General features: G+C 57.8%; 1 protein-coding gene across 2 annotated transcripts in view; it reads left to right on the forward strand.

Annotated features, from left to right (window-relative positions):
* Positions 1-19643, forward strand: part of TTYH2 (tweety family member 2) — a 35728-nt gene extending 16085 nt beyond the window's left edge. The window contains exons 4-14 of one of the 2 annotated variants that reach the window (XM_055575038.1): positions 1484-1704; positions 5890-5985; positions 6514-6586; positions 10298-10367; positions 10863-10918; positions 11364-11456; positions 11658-11750; positions 13253-13395; positions 14050-14232; positions 14682-14760; positions 17860-19643. In XM_055575038.1, the coding sequence (XP_055431013.1) occupies positions 1484-1704; positions 5890-5985; positions 6514-6586; positions 10298-10367; positions 10863-10918; positions 11364-11456; positions 11658-11750; positions 13253-13395; positions 14050-14232; positions 14682-14760; positions 17860-17940 (1188 nt within the window). In that variant the 3' untranslated portion in view covers positions 17941-19643. The remainder of the gene's footprint in view (positions 1-1483; positions 1705-5889; positions 5986-6513; positions 6587-10297; positions 10368-10862; positions 10919-11363; positions 11457-11657; positions 11751-13252; positions 13396-14049; positions 14233-14681; positions 14761-17859) is intronic. The other variant, XM_055575039.1, reaches the window with a different exon arrangement.

The following is a 19643-nucleotide window of genomic DNA, read 5'->3' on the forward strand; positions in this document are numbered from 1 at the left end:
GAACTGAAAAGGAGCGCTGATCCGGGTGAGGGTCAGCTGCTGGATTTACTAACGCGTGTGCCCGGCATCTCTGCGCTTTGGCATCTCGTAGCCGTTAACCAGCTTGTAAGGACCAGGAGCAAGCCAGAAAAGGGAATAAGCTGCTGACGCTGGAAGAAGCAAAATGCAACAAAGGCGGCCATTCTCTTTTGTGGAACCAGGAACTCCCAGCACAGCACAGATGTGAAAGGCCCTGGAGTTGCTGTCCAGCCCCTCTAACACCCAGAAATAGCGTTTGCTGCCAGGAGTGGGGTCTAATCGTCTCTCCGTGCAGCTCTCACCCTGGGAAGTTTCTAAACATTCTTCTGGGTCCTTTTGTTTTCTTGTTTGTTTTTTTGGCCCCACTGCAAAGCTTACAGGATCTTAGTTCCCCAACCAGGGATTGAGCCCATGCCCTCAGCAGTGAAAGTGCCGGGCCCTGACCACTGGACCTCTAGGGAATTCCCACTCTGAGTCATTTTCCTCTTCCTTGCAGACCTGGGGAGCTGAAGGCTGCCTGGACGATTAGCACACACTCCCCGTTTCTAGTCAGTTGTGCTTGTTGGTGAAACGTGACCGTTTCAGAGCCACCAAGCCCTTCCTCCCCTCTTGCCGACACCCAGGCTCAGAGCAGGATTGGGGGGAAGGTGCTTGGAATTCTTGGGCTGGGTCTCAGGGCCCTGCCAGGACCCTACATCTGGGCTGTTGAGAAGCATCTTTCCAATTCTTGTGGTCCTTGTTTGCAAGCCCAGGACAGTCACTGCCATTGACCATCCTCTCTACTTCTGAGCAGAGAGATGCTTCCTTCAAGGTCTGCTCAACTCCACTCAGGGCAGACGTGGGGGGCCAGAAGGGTGGTGAGCACAGAGAAGGCACCAGTTTCCTCCTCCCATCACGTGCGTGTCCTGGCAGCATCGGATCTGCCTGTATCATTTCAAAGTCCCATTGTTATGAACTCGGGTTCAGGACACTGAGCTGTCGCTCGCTCTACAACAAAGCCTTTCTCTTGTGAGATGCTAAGAAAGCCTATTGTGGGAACCAAAGGTCAGGTAGCAACGGAGGGATTCTTTGGTTTAAACGTTTTATTCCTCACCCTCAACAAGAATTCATCGTCCAAAATGTTTAAACTTGGAAGAAAATCTTCAAGGAAGAAAAATGGCTTCTCTTGTTTATTTCCCCATCTGGGTCTGTCTTCCTAGGAAGGCACTGGGTCTTGGAGGCCGGGTCCTGGTTAGGACTAGATCAGGCCTGTGCCCCTGATGGAGGGACCCTCGGGCTGGGTGGGTAAGGGAGGCTCTGCCATCCATTCTCCACCTGGACCGCAGCCTCATGACTTCAGGACTGGCGGTGCCTGTGGAGCACTCATTTAAGGCCAAGTTCTTCCCCTCCAGTTTGAATCAGACAGTGTACCCCCTCCGGCTTCCTCCCCACCGAGGTCAGACTCTCAAGCCCCGCCCCTCCACAGGTGTCAGGAACCACCCAGAAGATGAAGGTGGACCTGGAGCAGCACCTCGCCCGCCTGGGTGAGATCTTCGCCACCCGGGGCGATTATCTCCAGACGCTGAAGTTCTTACAGCAGACGGCGGGCAGCATCATTGCCCAGATGGCAGGGGTGCCCGTGTGGACGGAGGTCACTGAGGAACTGACCGAACTGGCCAACCAGACCAGCTTTGTGGAGTACTACAGGTGAGGGGCCCCGGGGAGGGGGCCACCCCAGCTCCCTTCAGCAGAGTCAGTATCTTGGGCTCCAGCAGGGAAGTGCCACCGCAAGGTCTCACTAAGCCATTGTCTGAAATCAGAGGACACGAGAGCTTGTGGAGGCAGGGAGTGCAGCCAACTTATACACGCAGGCACTGAACCCCCCGGAGGGACGGTGAGGAGCCAAGATCTCAGGCTCCACCTGGCCACCCACCCAGCGCACAGCAGGGAGCTCTTCCAGGACCAGCATCCTCAGGGCTGAGTGAAGTGCAGTTGGTTTACGGGTTCCTCTCCTTCTCGGATTGAGGGGCCCGGGCTCCTTGCACCTGCAGACCCAGCCCCAGAGGAGCGAGGGGTCGGGGAGATGGCAGCCCCCTTGGCAGCACAGAGCCTTGCCCGATGGCATCTGCTTAGCAAACTCAGAGATGCCCCCCAGCCTCAGAGATGCCCAAAAGCGGAGTGATAGGGGCTGCCGGGCACCACCCCACCTTTGCCATATCAGGTATGCAGACTCACTCCTGCGTCCTCAGACCTTTGGGGTTTCATTTACGTCTCCCCTGCCTCCCCATCACCCGAACCCCATCCCAGGTGAAGGCGGTGGACACAGGCCAGCTGACCAGGGATCGGCTGCCCTCCGTCCACACGGAGGGTCTGGGGAAGGTCACTCGGAACAACCAAGAAAGGCGGCGGCAGTCCAGATTGGAGGGCTCCCAGCAGAGGGGTGACATGCACGCACGGCGTACACACCCTTGTGCATCAGGGCAGAGCCCCTGGCTCAGAGGGGCGCGGGGGATGCAGGAGCCCTGGGAGCAAACATCTATCCTTTGGATGCCCCTCGCCCGCCCCAGTTTCTTGCCTCTGCTTCAAGCCACCGTCAAAAGGTCACAGTCTCCACCACAACATTGCACAATTTACTCTGAATTCATTTCCGCTTTCTGAGAAAGCCCCACTCCAGGCTGAGCTAATACTGACCCAGAGAACATGCCCCTGGTGGCCTCTGGACCTCCTCATCCAGGGTGCTCCGTTCCCTGGGGTAAGAGATGGCCAGGCCCTGACCAGAGGAAGCTCAGGAGGCCCCCGGCTCTGGACAGTGCTCTGCGTCCCTCCCCTGCCTGCCCATCCAGCCCCCGCCCTCCCAGACGTCACCCAGATTTTTCTTCTCTTGTTTTTTTTTTTGCTCGTGTGTCCCAAGTAACCAAAAGGAAACTGCTGACTCTAAGGACTAGCTGTGACCTGTGACCCAAAACAGTGGCATCTGATTAGTCCCATGACACGAGGGACAGTCACTGCCTGGGCCTCCGAAACCTTTTTATCATGTGAAGTGGTGTCCGTTTCGACCCTGCCGCTCTCCCTGAATGGACCTAGCCTGGTCCGTGTGTGAGCACTGCACTCGTGTGTGCTCCGTCGTGTCCGACTCTTTGCCACCCCACGGCCTATAGCCCGCCAGGCTCCTCTCTCCGTGGAGTTTCCCAGGCAAGAATCCTGGAGTGGGGTGCCATTTCCTTCTCCAGGGAATCTTCCTGACCCAGAGATCGAAGCCGGGTCTCCTGCTTGGCAGGCAGATTCTTTACCACTGCACCATCGGGGCAGCCCTAAAAGGAACCAGGCTCCCTTGGAAAAATGTCTGATTCCAGGTTTGGGTAGGGACCGTACCCGATGAGTGTGGACCAAACTCTCATACCAGAAAGTACAATTAAGACAAAAAAAAGCCATCCAGAAGGGACTCACACAGGCTCTTGCCTCTCCTGCATTGGCCGGTGAATTCTTTATCACTGAGGCACCTGGGAAGCCTTGTGTACTGAAGGGCTTAAGTTGGGCATTTTGAGAATGACCTTGGTAAAATAAGTCAGAACATAAGCATCAAAAGGGCTTACTTTTTCAGATGATTTTATAAAAGCTTGGGGTAAGGCATGACAGCTGTATGGTACCCGTCTCAGTGAGGGTGATGGAGAGGGCCTCCTGGAACCCCTTCCCCAAATTCTTCCCCTCGCTCAGGGCTGCTTCACGGTGGGCACCCGTGGCTCCGGAGCGCTGCTGACGTTCTGTCCCTTCCCCTCATCTGCCATTTGTTCCCTCCTCTCGAATGAGCCGCCCTGGCACAAAAGCCTCGTTTAATTCTTCATGAGCTCACCAGCCCCAGGGCCCGGGTCTCCTTGGGACCAGCCTCCCCACCTTTGCTTTCCGGATGGTGCTGGAGCCCAGCCACCCAGCTGAGCAAATTCTTCTTAGTACTTTTACACAAGTCCTGGCTACGTGTTAGAGGCAATTAAAAGCCCAGAGACTGCTCTCCAGAGGTTTCCAAAGGGTGTAACAGAGCTAGCGCATCCACGCCGGATGTGGGAGGAGCCGTGGCTGCAGGGGCCCGCGTGGCTCCTGGGAGAGCCGAGTTCTTGCTTAGAAACTCATCCCCATGTCAGCAGCCAGCTCCTCTGGGGAAGCGCATCCGCCTTGCAGAGCTGTTTCCAGGAAACTTTTATAACGCGCGGAGGTGGGGATGCCGAGCGAGCAGGCTGAAACATAAATGAAGAGCTCCATGATCGTGGAGCTTCATGATCGTGGAGCTTCGACTCGGTCCTACCTCGATTTCCTGTCAGTGTGCCGAGTAGGAGAGAGACGGGCAACAAGAAAACTTCAGCTGTGAAATGGGAAGCCAGGATTTTGAGGGGCTCCCAGTGGCTGGCCCTGTCTCTTGCAAGAAGGCTCGGAGAGTCTGGAATCCCTGGGCCAGCCTCTTTTCCCCCTGGCCTTGGTTTTCCAATCTGTAGAATGGGATTCTAGCACTCGATGGTCCCAAGGTTCTTTTTATCTATTTAATTTTTGCCTGCACTGGGTCTTCCTTGCTGGGCTTGGACTTTCCTCTCGTTGTGAAGAACGGGAGCTACTCTTCGTTGCGGGGCGCCATCGTTAAAGATGCGGGCCTCTTAGGAGCTTTCTTAGGTCCGTGGCTATGACCCATCATAGCTATGATCCGTGGCATAGATCCGTCAGACCTCGCCTGGTCTGACTCTGTGTGTGCCTTTTAGAAGCAACGGGAACCAGGGTCCAAATGCATGCCTCCCAGGAGGCTGCCGAGAGATGGTTTAGACCTGCTCTGCCCATGGCGTGGCCACTGGTCACGAGTGGCTGTTGGAACAAAGGGTATGAGGGGCTTCCCTGGCGTCCAGTGGTTCAGACTCTGCACTTTTGCTGCAGGGGGTGCGGGTTCAATCCCTGGTTGAGGAAGATCCCGCATGGCCCACAGCCAAAAAAAAGTAAACGAAAGGGTGGGTACATGTATGTGTATATATGAATTACTTTACTGTACACCAGAAACTATCACATCATTGTAAATCAGCTACACTCCCATATAAAGTACAAATTAAATTTAAAAAATAAGATAAAAGACATATATTGTACAACATGAGGAGTATAGCCAATATTTTTATAATAACTATAGATGGAGTATAACCTTTAAAAATTATGAGTCATATATTGTACCCTGGAGAAGGGATAGGTACCCACTCCAGTATTTTAGGGCTTCCCTTGTGACTCAGCTGGTAAAGAATCCATCTGCAATGTGGGAGACCTGGGTTCAATCCCTGGGTTGGGAAGATCCCCTGGAGAAGGGAACAGCTACCCACTCCAGTATTCTGGCCTGGAGAATTCCATGGACTGAATAGCCCATGGGATCGCAAAGAGTCAGACGCGACTGAGCAACTTTCAAAAAAATATATACATAGTACACCTGTAACTTACATAATATTGTATAGCAACTATACTTCAATTCTGAAAAAAAAAAAAAAAGAAAGAAGAAAAAGTAAATGAAGGGAGAAATTCATTTCCTCGGTTGTATCAGCCACGTTCTCAGCCACACATAGGTAGCGACGGAGAGTGGTCAGTGCGTAGTGGTCCGTGTCCATCGCTGCAGAAAGTTCTAGGAGACAGTGCTGGTTCAGACACTCAGCCAGGGGAGGGAGGGTGACTCCTTCGTCCAAGCACAGGCCGGGGTGCAGCCTCCGGACCCCCAAGGGCTGTCCACCATGCACACTGGCTTCATGCTGTCCGGGGCCGGGCTGGCCCCTGGGCTCATCAGCTTAGCCGCCGGCTACGGGCAGTTTGTCCTGCGAACAGTCCAACGGGCCAGGGGCCCCGGGTGGGCAGCTCTTCCCTGACTGCCCCTCCCGCCCTGCCCAGGTGGCTCTCCTACCTCCTGCTGTTCGTCTTGGACCTGGTCCTCTGCCTCCTGGCCTGCCTGGGTCTGGCCAAGCGCTCCAGGTGCCTCCTGGTCTCGTGAGTAGCCTGCCTCTGGGTCTGGGGGAAGAGCTGGCCAAGCGTGGGGAGTGACGGTGCCGCCGTCCAGAGGGATGAGGGCCTGGGGGGCCGGGGGCATGTGGCAGCAGGGGCAGCCTGATGCCACCTCCCTCCCCCTTCTCAGCACCCGGCCCGGGGCTGGGTGGGGGCAACAGCCACCATCCTGCCGTCTGGACACCAAGCCAGGGGTGGGCTTTCCCCGCTCCCAGCCCTGCCTCCTGGGCCTGACTGTCCCGCAGCTGAGCCGTTAGAGCCGCTCAGCTCGCGCCCTTGCTGCCGTCTCCTCCCTTGGGGACCTGTGCCCCGGGCATCGGTCCATATCCCTCTGCCAGCAGTTAGGGCTCAGGCTGGGGCTGCCCTTGGGGCCACTGAGGGAGTCTGGAGGGCCAGGGGAACAAGGTCATAGCTGAAAGGAAGGGCCCCAAAGGCTGGGGGGCGGGCAGCCACCAAGGGACCCCCACCTGCCGGCCTCTGCCGGGACCCCACTGGCGGCTGCTTCTCCTCTAGGATGCTCTGCTGCGGGGTGCTGGCCCTGCTCTTCAGCTGGACGTCCCTGGCTGCTGACACTGCCGCGGCCGTGGTGAGTTGGGGGCCGTGGGGGTGCCGGTGGTCCGCCCGGCTGGTCTTTGGTCTGGTGGTGTGTGGATGTGTGCCGCCCAGCGTCCCCAGGGCAGGGCCAGCTTCTGGTCTCAGTCCCTAACCAAGAATCCGAGAATCTGGGAACTAAAGGGGCTTGGCTCATCCCTTTTGATGGGGACACAGGCCCTGGGAAAGGAAGAGGCTTGCCCCGGGGTCATGAGCCGTTTGAGGACAGAGCCAAGATAAGAGGCCTGAAGCCTGATCCTTTACCCACCTGCCATGGCCTGTGCGGCCGGGCACCGGGGACCAGGTGCCTCTTCTGGGTGTGAAGAGCTGAGCCCAGCTGGTGGGGCTGGGCAGGGCTTGAACCCCATTCTGGAAGCGCCCTCAGGCTTCAGCACGCACTCCCGGGCCCTCCTCCCCAGCGTCCAGAAAGCAGAAGGTGGCCTCCCATCCATTGCGCTTGGACTCACACAGACTGTCCGATTCACAGTGGTGTGTTTCCATTTGTGGTACCTTGAAATGTTAAAAAAAAAACAAAAACAAAAAACAGACACACACGCAAGGTGTCAGGAGCGTGGGCGGGAAGCCAGCTAGGCAGGTACGCTTGGTCTCTGGTGCACCGAACACTCCAGAGGAGCTGTGTGCACAGCGTTCATTCATTCATTCAGCGTTCGGCTACGTGGCTCTCAGGGGCGTGCGTGCCTGGAGATGCAGGAACCAAAAGAACGGGACATTTCCTCTTAAGTTTCAGCTCATAGGCAGATCATCACAGCCCCATGTGGATCGACATAATGGTGGTACAGGCTGCGTGTCTGTGTGTGTATGTTTGTGACAGAGGGGCAGATTTATGGGGATTTCAGAGAACCCCTTAGCTCACCTAAGGGCCACAGAGCAAACCTGTGACCTGCATCCATTCTGCCCTATTGATCCAGGAGAAAAAAAAAGAGGGGAGGGCTCACACAGGAACCCCTCTACCCAAACGCATGCCTGGCCCAGTGACGGGGGCTGGCTGGTGACCCTGGCCTTGGCCGGTGGGCCTCCACGATGCCCCCAGAATGCATGGACCCTGGTGCTGCTTGTCTGAGTAGCTCTGGGCAGAGCTTGTCCGGAAAGGGGAGGAGGTGGGCCTCTCCTGCTTTGTCCCCCGTCCCCACATCACACAGTGTCCACTTTGGACTGCCGAGGGAGCCCTGGGCAGGCAGGAGCCTATGAACCCAGGGCTGGGGCCCCTCCAGGTACAGGGAAGAGCAGAGTAGGAGAGCCCAAGTGAAAGTCTCTCAGTCGTGTCCAACTCTTTGCAACCCCATGGACTGTAGCCCGCCAGGTTCCTCTGTCCATGGGATTCTCCAGGCCAGAATACTGGAGTGGGTAGCCATTCCCTTCTCCAAGGGCTCTTCCCAACCCAGGGATTGAATCCAGGTCTCCCTCATTGCAGGATTCTTTACCATCTGAGCCACTGGGAGGGCCCAGGTCACAGTCAAAGGCATCCTGACGTCATCTGAAGCTAGGCGGGCTGAACAGGGTCCAGGGAGGGTGGCTGCTGGCTGAGGCCACACGCACAGCTGCCTGGCAGAGAGCTGCTTCTCCGGGGACAAGAGTGGGCACAGGGAAGCTTGCACACAGCAGGCCCTCCCCCGGGCGCCTCCAGCTGGCCACCATGGGCACCCCTTTGGGAGCCAGCTCCTTCCCAGCAGGGTCTCCTCCCTCTCACCAGGCTTCTGTGTTCACAGCGACCAGAGGCGACTGCAGCTCCCAGCTGAGGGCCCCCCGGGCAGCCAGGGAGCTGCAGAGAAAGGCCATCTCCCTAATTCGATTAATCAGGCCCTTGTGTGAGAGAGGCCAAGGGTGAGGCGGTGAATGGGCCTTTGACGGGGCTGCGGCTCCTGCTGCATGTTAATAGGAAGTGGGGCAGAAGGAGCCAGGCCCTCCGAGGCTGTTGTGGGGAGCTTTTGTGCGGCCACTGCCCCTGCCCACCCAGCCTGTTTTTCTGGGGCTGCTCTTGTTTTTGTTTTTGAGAGCTGTGGGGCAGAGCGCCAACACTGTGGCCTCACCCTCTCCCTCCCCTGTCCCCCCAGAAAGGGTCTCCAGGAAGGAGCACTGCCCCCCAAGAACGTGCCAGGGGGCTTCCCTGGTGGTCCAGTGGCTGAGACTCCAAGCTCCCGGTGCAGGGGACCTGGGTTCGGTCCCTGGTCAGGGAACCAGAACCCACATGCCACAACTAAGCATTCCCAAGCCCCAGCTAAAGATCCCGCGAACCGCAACTGAGACTCCGCACAGTCAAATGAATATTTTTTAAAAAGAACATGATGAGGAGGCAGATGGGAGCCGGGGAACTGAGCCCTGCGTGCTCTATCACCCCGCTGTACAGTCCAGAGTGTGAGGCAGGGGTGAGGGGCAGAGAGGACAGACAGCGCCAAGGAGAAGGAGTGGGGAGAAGTGGCCTCTGGGAGAGGCTGGAGGGTCTCCCAGGTGCTCTGGCCACCGAGCGCTCCCCCTCCCCGGCAGGGGACCCCAGGAGCATTCCTGAAGTTCCCCAGGCCTCATTTCCTCCTGTAGGATGGGCAGAAGAGCGGCACTTTCTGCGAAGGCTTGTTGATGAGGGCGAGATGGGTTGGTGGACCCCTGGGAGGCATGTGGTCAGTGTCCGTTGGTTTGTTATTGTTGTTCAGTCGCTCAGTCGTGTCCAACCCTTTGTGACCCCATGGACTGCAGCATGCCAGGCCTCCCTGTTCCTCACCATCTCCCAGAGTTTGCCCAAGTTCATGTCCATTGAGTCGGTGATGCTATCCGACCGTCCCACCCTCTGCTGCCCTCTTCTCCTTTTGCCTTCAACGTTTCCCACTGGTCCGTTGGTTTTCTGCACGTTTATTCCCTTTCTGGCAGGGTCACGGGGTGACCTGAAAGGGGGGATCCCCCTTTACCCAGTACCCGCTGCACGCCCCAGGCCAGACCTGCAGAGGGCCTGGCTCAGAGGGTGGCGTCCTTGCAGCCGCCTCTTCCAGGGCCCGGACCTGCCGCCACTCGGCCCCGGGGGGCCTTGGTGGGGCCCCCAGCCAGGCCAGGCCGGGCGGCAGGGTCTGGGTCTCCCAGCGTGGCCACGGCAGAGCCTGGAGCCCGTGTCCCCTCTCAGTCCTGTGCTCTTCTTGACCTCCCTTCTTATCACAACAAGACCTGGACCCAAAAGCTCAGAGATGGATTCAGCACCTCTGTAACTCTTTAGGAAGACATTCTGGGGCAGGCTTCATAGATGGATACCTCCCAGAGTGGGGGCAGACTAGGTAACAAGAAGACAAAGAATAAAATAGAGATAGGCAAACAAGGCCGTGGTGCAAATAACTCTCCAAAATGTATCCCGTGGCAGCCCCTCGCCTCACCCGGGTCCCTCCCAGGAGAGGCATTCAGAAATCAGAGGTAACAGCACAGAGTGCATGCTGTCTGTCTGCAGTCACTTTTCTGAGTATGCTGCGTGGATTGATTCATTAGGTGAAGAATCTCTCTCTCCTGTGTGATTGATGAAGATGCTGAGACCCAGGCTAAGCCCTTGTCTCTAAAGTTAAAAGAGCCAGGCAGGGGCAAAGCCAGGACCCAGCCCAGGGAAGCTGGCCATTGACGGTTCTTGCCCAGCCGAGTCTGAGCCGCAGGGTCCCCATGCCTGAGCTCCTGGGAGTGTGTGACTTTCCTCCACCCCTCCCGTTTCTCCCCGGCTCAGGGCACCAGCGACTTCTGCGCAGCTCCGGACACCTTCATCCTGAACATCACAGAGGGCCACGTCCGCCGCGGTAAGGATCTCAGCTGCTGTTGTCAGAGCCGCCTGGGATGCTCGGTCCAGGCCCGCAGTCAGCCAGACTGTGCCCCTGAGAAAAAGTGAAAGCGTTAGTCGCTCAGTCGTGTCCGACTCTTTGGGACTCTGTAGCCCTCCAGACTCCTCTGTCCATGGGATTCTCCAGGCAGGAATACTGGAGTGGGTAGCCATTCCCTCCTCCAGGTGTCTTCCCGACCGAGGGGTCTCCCACGTTGCAGGAGAGCCTTTGCACGTTGCGGAGAGATTCTTTGCCGTCTGAGCCAGGGAGGCCCCAGGCGGTGCCCTTCTTTCCCTTTCAGCCCTGTAGTCACCCAGAGCCGCCCATCACGGTCCTTCAGGACCAGCCGAACCAATGGGCCAGGTCTTAGAAGCTGCCTCCTTCGGGAGCTCGGGGACGGGCCTGGCCACGGAGGATGGATGAGCGCGGGTCACGTGTGAGCTCCTGCCTGACTCCAGTGTCTTTTCCTTGCAGAGGTGACCCAATACTACCTGTACTGCAGTCAGACCGCAAGCAGCCCCTTCCAGCAGGTACGGCTCCCCCGGTCCAGCCCTCACCCTGCCCCCAGCGCCCCCGTGTGGTCAGCCGCAGCACTGACCTGTAAGGTGGAGGTGCCTGGCTGTTCTTTGCTTCTCTGGGGTCCTCTGCAGGGGCCTCTGGGTCAGCTCCATCACCCTGGGTGCTGGTTTCCATGCAGAGGTTGTGCTTAAGTCTGGGGCGGGCCCCAGATTCTACATTTCTCACAAGCTCCCCGACCAGGCTGTCCCAGCAGGACACTTGGAGTAGCGGGAAGCAGGTGGACGGGGCGGCTCTAGGGAAGGCTGAGGGCTGAGGGGAAGACCTGCCTGCAGGAAGGGCCATCCCCGATCAGGGATGTGACTGCTGCTGCGGACGATCGGGGGGCTGCAGGGGAAGAGGCAGCGGGGGGCTCCTGGGAGTAAACCTCACGCGGGGCTGCGGTCTCTCCCGGTGCAGGCCCTGACCGTCTTCCAGCGCTCGCTGACCGCCATGCAGATCCAGGTAGCGGGACTGCTGCAGTTCGCCGTGCCCCGCTTCCCCACCGCAGAGGTGAGGCGGCCGGCCGTACCCTGGGGACCCGGGCCAGGGAAAGAAAGCGTGTCCCCTCCCTGTGCATCTAGCCCCTTGCTGTGGCTTTAAAGGCTTCTTTGCCAAAGCTGCCCTCTGCGGGTTTATCCCCAACCCTCCCTGCTGCCCGCGCTCACTCTCTGCCTCTCGGTCTGTCTGCATATCTGCCTCTTCCTGCTTCAGAAAGATCTGCTTGGAATCCAGCTCCTGCTGAACTCATCTGAGTCCGGCCTCCACCAGCTGACCGCCTTGTTGGACTGCCGGGGGCTGCACAAGGTGCGGGGTGGCCCTGGGGGGCAGGCGGAGGGTGGTGGGGGGGGCACCCCAGCAGGCCACATCGTCCCAGGGAGAAGCCAGCAGAGGCTGGGAGAGTAATTGCCTGACTCAGGGAATGGGGTGGAAGAGTGCCTGGCTTCTAGATTCTCTCCGGTAGCTGAGACGGGGAGATGCAGAGAAAGGTACCAGGGGGTGGGGGTACGGAGAGTTGGATCTGTTTCGGGGCACCCTGAGCTACATGAGGAAGGCTGTTCCCTAGTGCACAGACCCCCAGCCATCTGGTCAACCCATCCAGTTCCTGAGTTGCAAGTGGACACCCCATTCTCATTGCCAGGGTCATCTCTAGGAATCTGCAATATCAGGCATCCATGCAGGGATGCATGTGAGCCCCTCCTCTCCTCCAAAGCAGGAAGCCAGTGTATGTTGACAAGCTCTCACATCCCACATGGATTTTGAGCGAACAGTCATGATAATGATCACGGCTGCAATTTACTGAGTCCCTGTCTTCCACCTTGTTCTGTACACTGTATATCTGATGTATCATTTAGTCCTCACTGTTAAACTATGAAATACCTGATATTTCATGAGAAATGTTATAGATAGCAATTTGTGTGTGAATATAGATGGATGGATAGGTAGACATATAGATGGACAGATGTATATATCTTTATCTATAAAGTAGCTTACCGAAGGTTCCAGAGCTGTCGAGTCAAGGCCGTGGGTTTCCAACCCTGGCAGCCTGACTTGAGAGCTGAGAACAGGGGGTGGCCCCAGTACCCTTCCTCCCCCACCTCCACACCCCATCCCTCAGCGAGTGCTCATCACTGTACCCTCGGATCTACCCTGCTCCATCCACTCCTGTCCCCCCCGCAGCCCCCGCCTTGGTCCAAGCACCACCCTGCTCCTCTGGCTGACAGCCGTGGCCTCCTAACCGGTCCCCACTTTCTCCCACCCCCTTACCATTAATATACGGCAGCCAGAGCAGCCTTTTAAAAACCAAATTGGATCACAGCCTTCCGTCCCCAAACCCGCCCATGCCTTCCCATCAGCTTGCGTTACATTCACGCTCCTTGCCTGCCGTGCGAGGTCCAGCAAGACCTGGTGCCGTCTCGCGTGTCCTCAGCTGACCTCTGCCTCCTCCCTGAACACGCCGAGCTTGGCCCCTTTGCCTCAGAGGCTACAGGCTCGCTCTGCTTCCCTGCTCTCCTGGCCTCAGATTAAATGTCCTCTGCCCTCCGGCTCCCCCACCCGCAAGCTCATCATCTGTCCTGTTCCAAGCCCAGCACACAGTTTTTCAGCAAATGCGTGGAGAGAGAACCAAGAAGCGCCCCGTCGTGTCGGGGTCCCGAACATGGACCCTTCGTGGGTGTACACTGTGCCTGGGATGGGGGAGGGGAGGCGATCCCGGGTCCGGGCTGGGAGAGAGGGGCTTCCAGAGACCAGCTGGGACCCCGGCAGTGCTGCTCTCCCCCTGCAGCTACGTGTCCCTCTTCCTCCTCCAGGACTATCTGGACGCCCTCGCCGGCATCTGCTACGACGGCCTCGAGGGCCTGCTGTACCTCGGCCTCTTCTCCCTCCTGGCCGCCCTGGCCTTTTCCATCATGATCTGCCTGGGGCCAGGGGCTTGGAAGCACTGTGCCACCAGGTGGGCTTCCTGGGGAAGGGGGCGGGAGGCTCTGCCATCCGGCTGAGCTGAGAACTGATAACCTGGGGTGGGGAAAGGCAGCAAGGGGACCGGGCATTCAGCCCCAACAGGCTGGCTGGATTTCTGAGGCAGCATCCCTGAAAGTCCAGGCAGGACCCCAGAAGGAGGTTGGAGGGGGCCAGAGCAGGGCCAAGGATGATGAGGGCATCGTGCCACAGCCTGGCCTCCTTAGCTTGTCCCCTCTTCCTCTGCAGGACTTTGCGGGGTGATGCTGCTGCTGGGAGGGGTGCCCCCAGAATGGCAGAAGGAACAGATTGTAGCACTGCTACCAGGGCATCTATAGTCTCATGGAGGAGACAGACAAGATAGCATTTCAGTGTCTCGAGAGTAATCAGAAAAGGAGGCAGGGTAGGGAGGATCAGCGTGCAGGTGGTCAGCAGGGTGGGCAGCTTGGAGGAGGTGGGTGTGCAGTTCGGGACGGAGCAGAGTGATATGTTTAAGGCGGAGCTGAAGACCATACTTTCAGAGAACCTCAAGGAGACACCTGCAGCCAGAGGGGGAGTCCTGGGAGGAAAGATTGGGAAGTGGGCCGGGACCCCACTGCCTGGCGCCCCTCCCCTGCCCCTCACGGCCGTGTCCTGCGTGTCATCCTAGGGACAGGGACTATGACGACATTGACGACGACGACCCCTTCAACCCCCAGGCCCGGCGCATCGCCACCCACAACCCGCCTCGGGGGCAGCTGCGCAGCTTCTGCAGCTACAGCAGCGGGCTGGGCAGCCAGGGCAGCCTGCACCCAGCCCAGACCATCTCCAACGCCCCCGTCTCGGAGTACATGTACGGCGGGGCTCCCGGGGCCTCCCCTCAACAGGCCGGGCTGGGGCAGCGGCGCTTTTCCTGGCCTTGGGGGAACTGGATCTGCAGGCGGGGGCATGTTTGGGTCCAGGGGGCCAGGGCGGGGGAGGAAGGCATCCGAAGCCAGCTGAGCCCCTGGCCGCAGCTGGGACGCCTGCGTGGGCCGCCCCCCCCCCCCGCCCCCGAGAGCATCTGCTTGAGGAAGGGCCACCGCAGGTCTCTGTTTTGCCTCAAGCCTGCAGGGCAGGTCGAGGGCCCGGGAAGCCGCGTCTCCCCTGGCCCCATCACCCGCTCCCTGCTGCTTCTCCTTCCCCTCTGTCTGTGGTCCGATTCCATCTCCCTTACGCAAACCCCCGGGACCCTCCTGCAGAAGTCCGGGCACACACCTGTGTCCCCGCCCTGAGCGCTCCTCGCCCTTCCCGGCCCCACAGGAACCAAGCCGCGCTGTTTGGTGGGAACCCACGCTACGAGAACGTGCCGCTCATCGGAAGAGGCTCCCCTCCACCCACGGTAAGCTGGGCTCCCCAGGCAAACGCACAAACCCTGCTGGGGAGGGGGCGCCGTTAAAGAGAAAACATCCTGGGGACCCAGTGAATCCCTCCCACAGAGGTAGAAAAGAACAAAACGGTTTTGTTATTGGATAAGCATTAGAGCAGACTGCCAGGACGTCCCTGGAGGTCCGGGGGTTAAGAGTCCGAGCTCCCACTGCAGAGGGTGCACTGAGATCCTGATATCGCATGGTACAGCCAAAAAAAAAAACCAGAAAGCAAACAAAAATCAGCCTGGCACTTAAAGAAAGGGGTCTGAGGCAAGGTTGGACGTCTGTGTTCTTGAGCCAGGTGTCTGTCGGGGAAGGAGCTGTCCCCTTCACTGGGCTGGGCGAGGCGTTTCACCCGCCCCATCCCGGTAGTTTGGAAGAAGCCATTCAGGTGGTGAACCTGGAGCCCTGGCGCCCCTAGGACACGAGACCCATGACGTAGACTTGGCTTTGAGAACCATCTCAGGGTGTCCAGTGAGTGCTCTTAGTGAAAAGCACAGCGCTGGACCCAGGAAAGAGAGCGGGGGACCCAGCCCTCTTCAGGAAGTGGATGATTCGCAGGGGGAGACTCAGAAAGCTGCTGTAGTAAGTGCCGTAGGGTTCGATGGGCCCTAGAGGGAGGAGCTGTTCTTCGGGACCTGAGGAGGTGACCTTTCCGCCTTACCTTGCAGCACTGAGTCTCCCCCAGGGCGCTCGAGTTTGTTCCCCTAGAGGACGCTTGGCCATGTCTCAAGGCATCTTTGGGCTTCCCCCATGGCTCAGGTGGCAAATATCCCGCCTGGCAAGGCAGGAGACATCAGACACACAGGTTCAATCCCTGTTCAATCCCTGGGTCGGGAAAATCCCCTGGAGAAGGAAATGGCTACCCACTCCAGTATTCTTGCTTGGAGAATCCCATGGACAGAGAAGCCTTGTGGGTTACAGTCTATGGGGTCCCAAAGATTCAGACCCGACTGAGCGACTGACACTTTACACTTAAAGGCACCTTTGGTTGTCACACCTGGCGGGGGGTGTTGGCTGCTCCCAGCCTCTAGCGGGTGGAGGCCAGGGGCGCTGCTGGGCACAGGCCAGCCCCCCGCATGCAGGACGATTGGCCCCAAGTGTCTTCAGTGCCCTGCTCAAGCCGACCCTCCGGCTCTCCTTGCCCGGCCCCGCCTTGCTGCTGTCCTGCCCAGGGCGCCTCCCCGCTGTCCTTTACAGACCATGCCCGACCCGGGCCTTGCTCTGCCTCCTGGGGGCCCCAGGCAGGGACAACGGCCCATCCAGGCCTACTTCCAGAGTTGGCACCTTTGAAATCCCAAGCTGGCTTCTCTGTAAACCAGAAGAAGCCTCTCGGTTCCTGCTTCTTCCCGCCAGCTGCTGTGGCCCCAGGAATTCAGATTGATTTTCATGTTAATCTCAGTACAACATAATTAGGAGAAATCCGATGCTGTGACACATGAATTACTCAAGGCCCTGGAATGCCAACTGTAGATGAATTTCGGATTGCCTTTTGTTTTGAAAGATCCAGGCCACTCTCCCTGCCTTCAGCAGAGATAATCAGAAAACTGACTTTATTTGCCAGGCTCAAGGGCAGAATAAACCTTCCCCCAGGAAAGACTGAAGGCAACAGAAGAAGAGGCAGAGGATGAGATGGTTAGATAGCATCACCAACTCAATGGACATGAATTTGAGCAAAGTTCAGGAGATGGTGAAGTCTGGGGATCCTGGCGTGCTGCAGTCCATGGGGTCAAAAAGAGTCGAACACGACTTACCAGCTGAAGAACGGCAAGTGCCTCTAGGTGTCCCTGGGAGGGCAGAGTTGACACCCAATCAATTTTAAGGGGTTAAGGAGTCTCGGGCCCCCACCACCCACCCAGCTGGAAGCCTTTGTCCGGCTCTGGTGTGAGTGGTTCAGACCTGAACCGCTGGGGCCAGAGGACAGTCAGGGTCCTGTGGATCATTGCTCCTCAGAGTCCGCAGACCAGCAGCACCTGGAGCTTGTTAGACGTGCAGACTCTCAGGTCGTACATTTGATGGGAGATGTAAGAAGCCACATCCTTAACTTCCGAGCAGTAGCTGGCTAACATCTCCTGCAAACACTCAAACTTTGTGTTTGTCTGACTTGGCTGCACTGGAAAGAACTTATTATAAAAATATTAGAGGTGGCACTTTCAAAAAGCTTAACTTACTTATTCATTCACTTATGGCCATGCTGGGCCTGCACTGCTGGGTGCAGACTTTCCTCTAGTTGCAGCGAGGGGGGCCCTACTCTTCGTTGCGGTGTGTGGGCCTCTCATGGCGGTGGCTTCTCTTACTGTGGAGCACCGTCCCTAGGGCACACAGGTTTAGTTTCTCTGTGGCATGTGGGATCTTCCCAGACCAGGGATCGAACCCCTGTTCCCTGCATTGGCTGGTGGATTCTTAACCACTGGACCCCCAGGGAAGTCCCAAAAGGCTTTATTTTATGTATATTTTATCTCATTAAAAAAATACTGCTGGGTACGGCCTGGGTATCCGGATGTTTTTAGAACCCTCCCAAGCCCCACCCCTGCAGTGTCTCTAATGCACAGCCAGGTTTGAGAAGCCCTGGGTTAGGGATCTTCCGGCTTTATATTAATCCATCCTTTTGATGTAAGAGATGAGTCTTCTTAGGTCCATTGTGCAGATGGGGAGACTGAGGCTGGAGCAATTGGAGAACCTCCTCCAAGGTCATAGGATGAGTAAGGTGCGCAGCTGGGATTTGAACCTGGCTCTCGGAGTCAGTGGGCCTGTGCCATCAGCCTGCTCGCTCAGCAGGCTCCTTAGCGCACGGGTGCATTAGGGAGGCTGGTTGGGTGTGTATCTTGAGTTTGGGAAGCAGATGTCCTGATGGCCCCAGGGTTGGAAGCATCAGCAGACATGAAGCCTGCCCAGGCCACGCCCACTGTCCTCCAGTAACTCCCACGAGGCCTTGATGTTGAAACTCGGTGCCCAGCTGCTGTGGCCAGCCCAGCACCCCCAGAAGAGCCGGCGCTTCTGCTAGCACGGTGTCCGGTGTGACAGGCGACGTGTGACCCTGTCCTGATTGCCCCCTCCCCTCTCTCCCACAGTACTCGCCCAGCATGCGGGCCACCTACCTGTCCGTGGCGGACGAACACCTGCGGCACTACGGGAATGAGTTTCCAGGCTAACACGCTTTCCGGAGTTCCTGCCTCCTTGCTCCATTTTGGTTTTTAACTAAGGCAAATGCAAGTGTTTCTTTAACAGAAACCAAAGGCATATATAGAGACTGCAGGATCGGAAGGCTCTGGCTAGCGCCAGGGAGTGACTGGAGATTCAGGGAGAGTCAGCCTGGGATTGGCTGACATTCCCGGGCAGACAAGCCCCGTGAGCTGGACCAGCCCTCTCCCTCCGCTGACTTCGTCTCCACACCGGAAACGTCCCCAAGTGCTTGGCCGTCCCTAAGCTAGGAGCCTGGCTCAGTTCGCTCCTGACTCCCTGCCTCTCCAGGTGGAGAAGGCAGTGAGGAGGGGCTGGGTCAGGCTCGAGGGCCCCCTTGCCGGGACTCTGCCTCCTGCAGACACAGCCGGGAGCCCAGGTGACCATTCTCAGGGTCATCTCTCTCCTCCTGGCTGCTCAGATGGGTACCATTTACCCACAGGTAAAGGCAGGTGGGCTGATTAGGAGCTTTTTTTTAAGGTGACATCCCTGATGAGACCAGACACTGTCCAACTCAGTCTCCTGGGGCCCAGTGGACTCTTCCCGGTCACGGAGGGAAGGCCTTGGCAGGTTCAGCCTATGAGGCCAGGAGCTCCAGGGCCTTGCAGCCTGGTGGGCTTCCAGGTAGCGGTGGTGGACCTGTCTTTTCTGCAACCTCTGTCACCTCACCTCCATTCCAGAATCTCCACTGTGAGTTTGCTCATGGCGGTAAGGGCGGTCTCAGGTATTCACAGACACTTTGAAAAAGCGACTCTCTTTCTTGCCAGTGTTCTAAAGATTCTTGATTATCCAAAGAATTGAAACTCATCCCACAAGCCAGTTTTTACAGCAGATGTGGGGCTGATCCCTCCCACCTGATTTGTCAACCAAAACAGAGGTCAGTGAGACACCCTGTCCCCAGATGCTGGTTGGTGGGGATATGTGTTCATCCCACCTGGACGGACGCATCTTGAGAGAATAAAGTCTCTGGGAGGGAAGTCTGAACGTGAACAGTCTGGTCCCAGAGACCGGCTGCTTGGCCACATCAGCTCTCCCTGCTTCTATCTCCAAGTAGGTCCTAAAGGTTTTAGCAAAATGGTGTCCTGATATACAGACGGGCATCTTCCCTACCTCTCCCTCCACCCTGTCCCCACCCCCGACCGGTACCTGCTGGGTGAGGGAGGAGCCTGGGGACCAGGAGGAAGTAATGACTCACCACCTCTCCACTGAGGATCCAGCGTTAGCGACTTTGGTGCTTCCAACCTCCTGCCGACAAAGAGCGCACAGCCCGGGAGGCCCACAGCCTCTCACACCGAAGCAGGGGCGTGGGGTAGCGTGGCTGTGGACCGGGGCACCGCTTCTGGTCAAAGGGCTGAACAGCAGAGTGGTTCTCAGGCCCCAGCCAAGCCTCCCCGACCGCAGGACCACCGGGCTGCCGGGACTCTCTGTCTCCCTCATTCCCCTGTACATACGTGTACCATGACCCCACCTTCGTGAGGCCGTGTCGCATGCAGACAGGAACTCTGCAACGTCAAGGTGGTGCTTCTTAACGTTCCTTGTTGGCCACTAGAGTTGTTTTTAATGCATGTAAACTAAACTAGAATCCCTTGGGTGGTTCCTGGAGGAGCCAAGTGGGCGCACCTCTGCTTAATACAGGTGCGCCCTCACCTGGGGAAGAAATAAACCACTGGTACTA

This window comes from Bubalus kerabau, chromosome 4 (genome assembly GCF_029407905.1).
Source record: "Bubalus kerabau isolate K-KA32 ecotype Philippines breed swamp buffalo chromosome 4, PCC_UOA_SB_1v2, whole genome shotgun sequence".
NCBI lineage: Eukaryota > Metazoa > Chordata > Mammalia > Artiodactyla > Bovidae > Bubalus > Bubalus kerabau.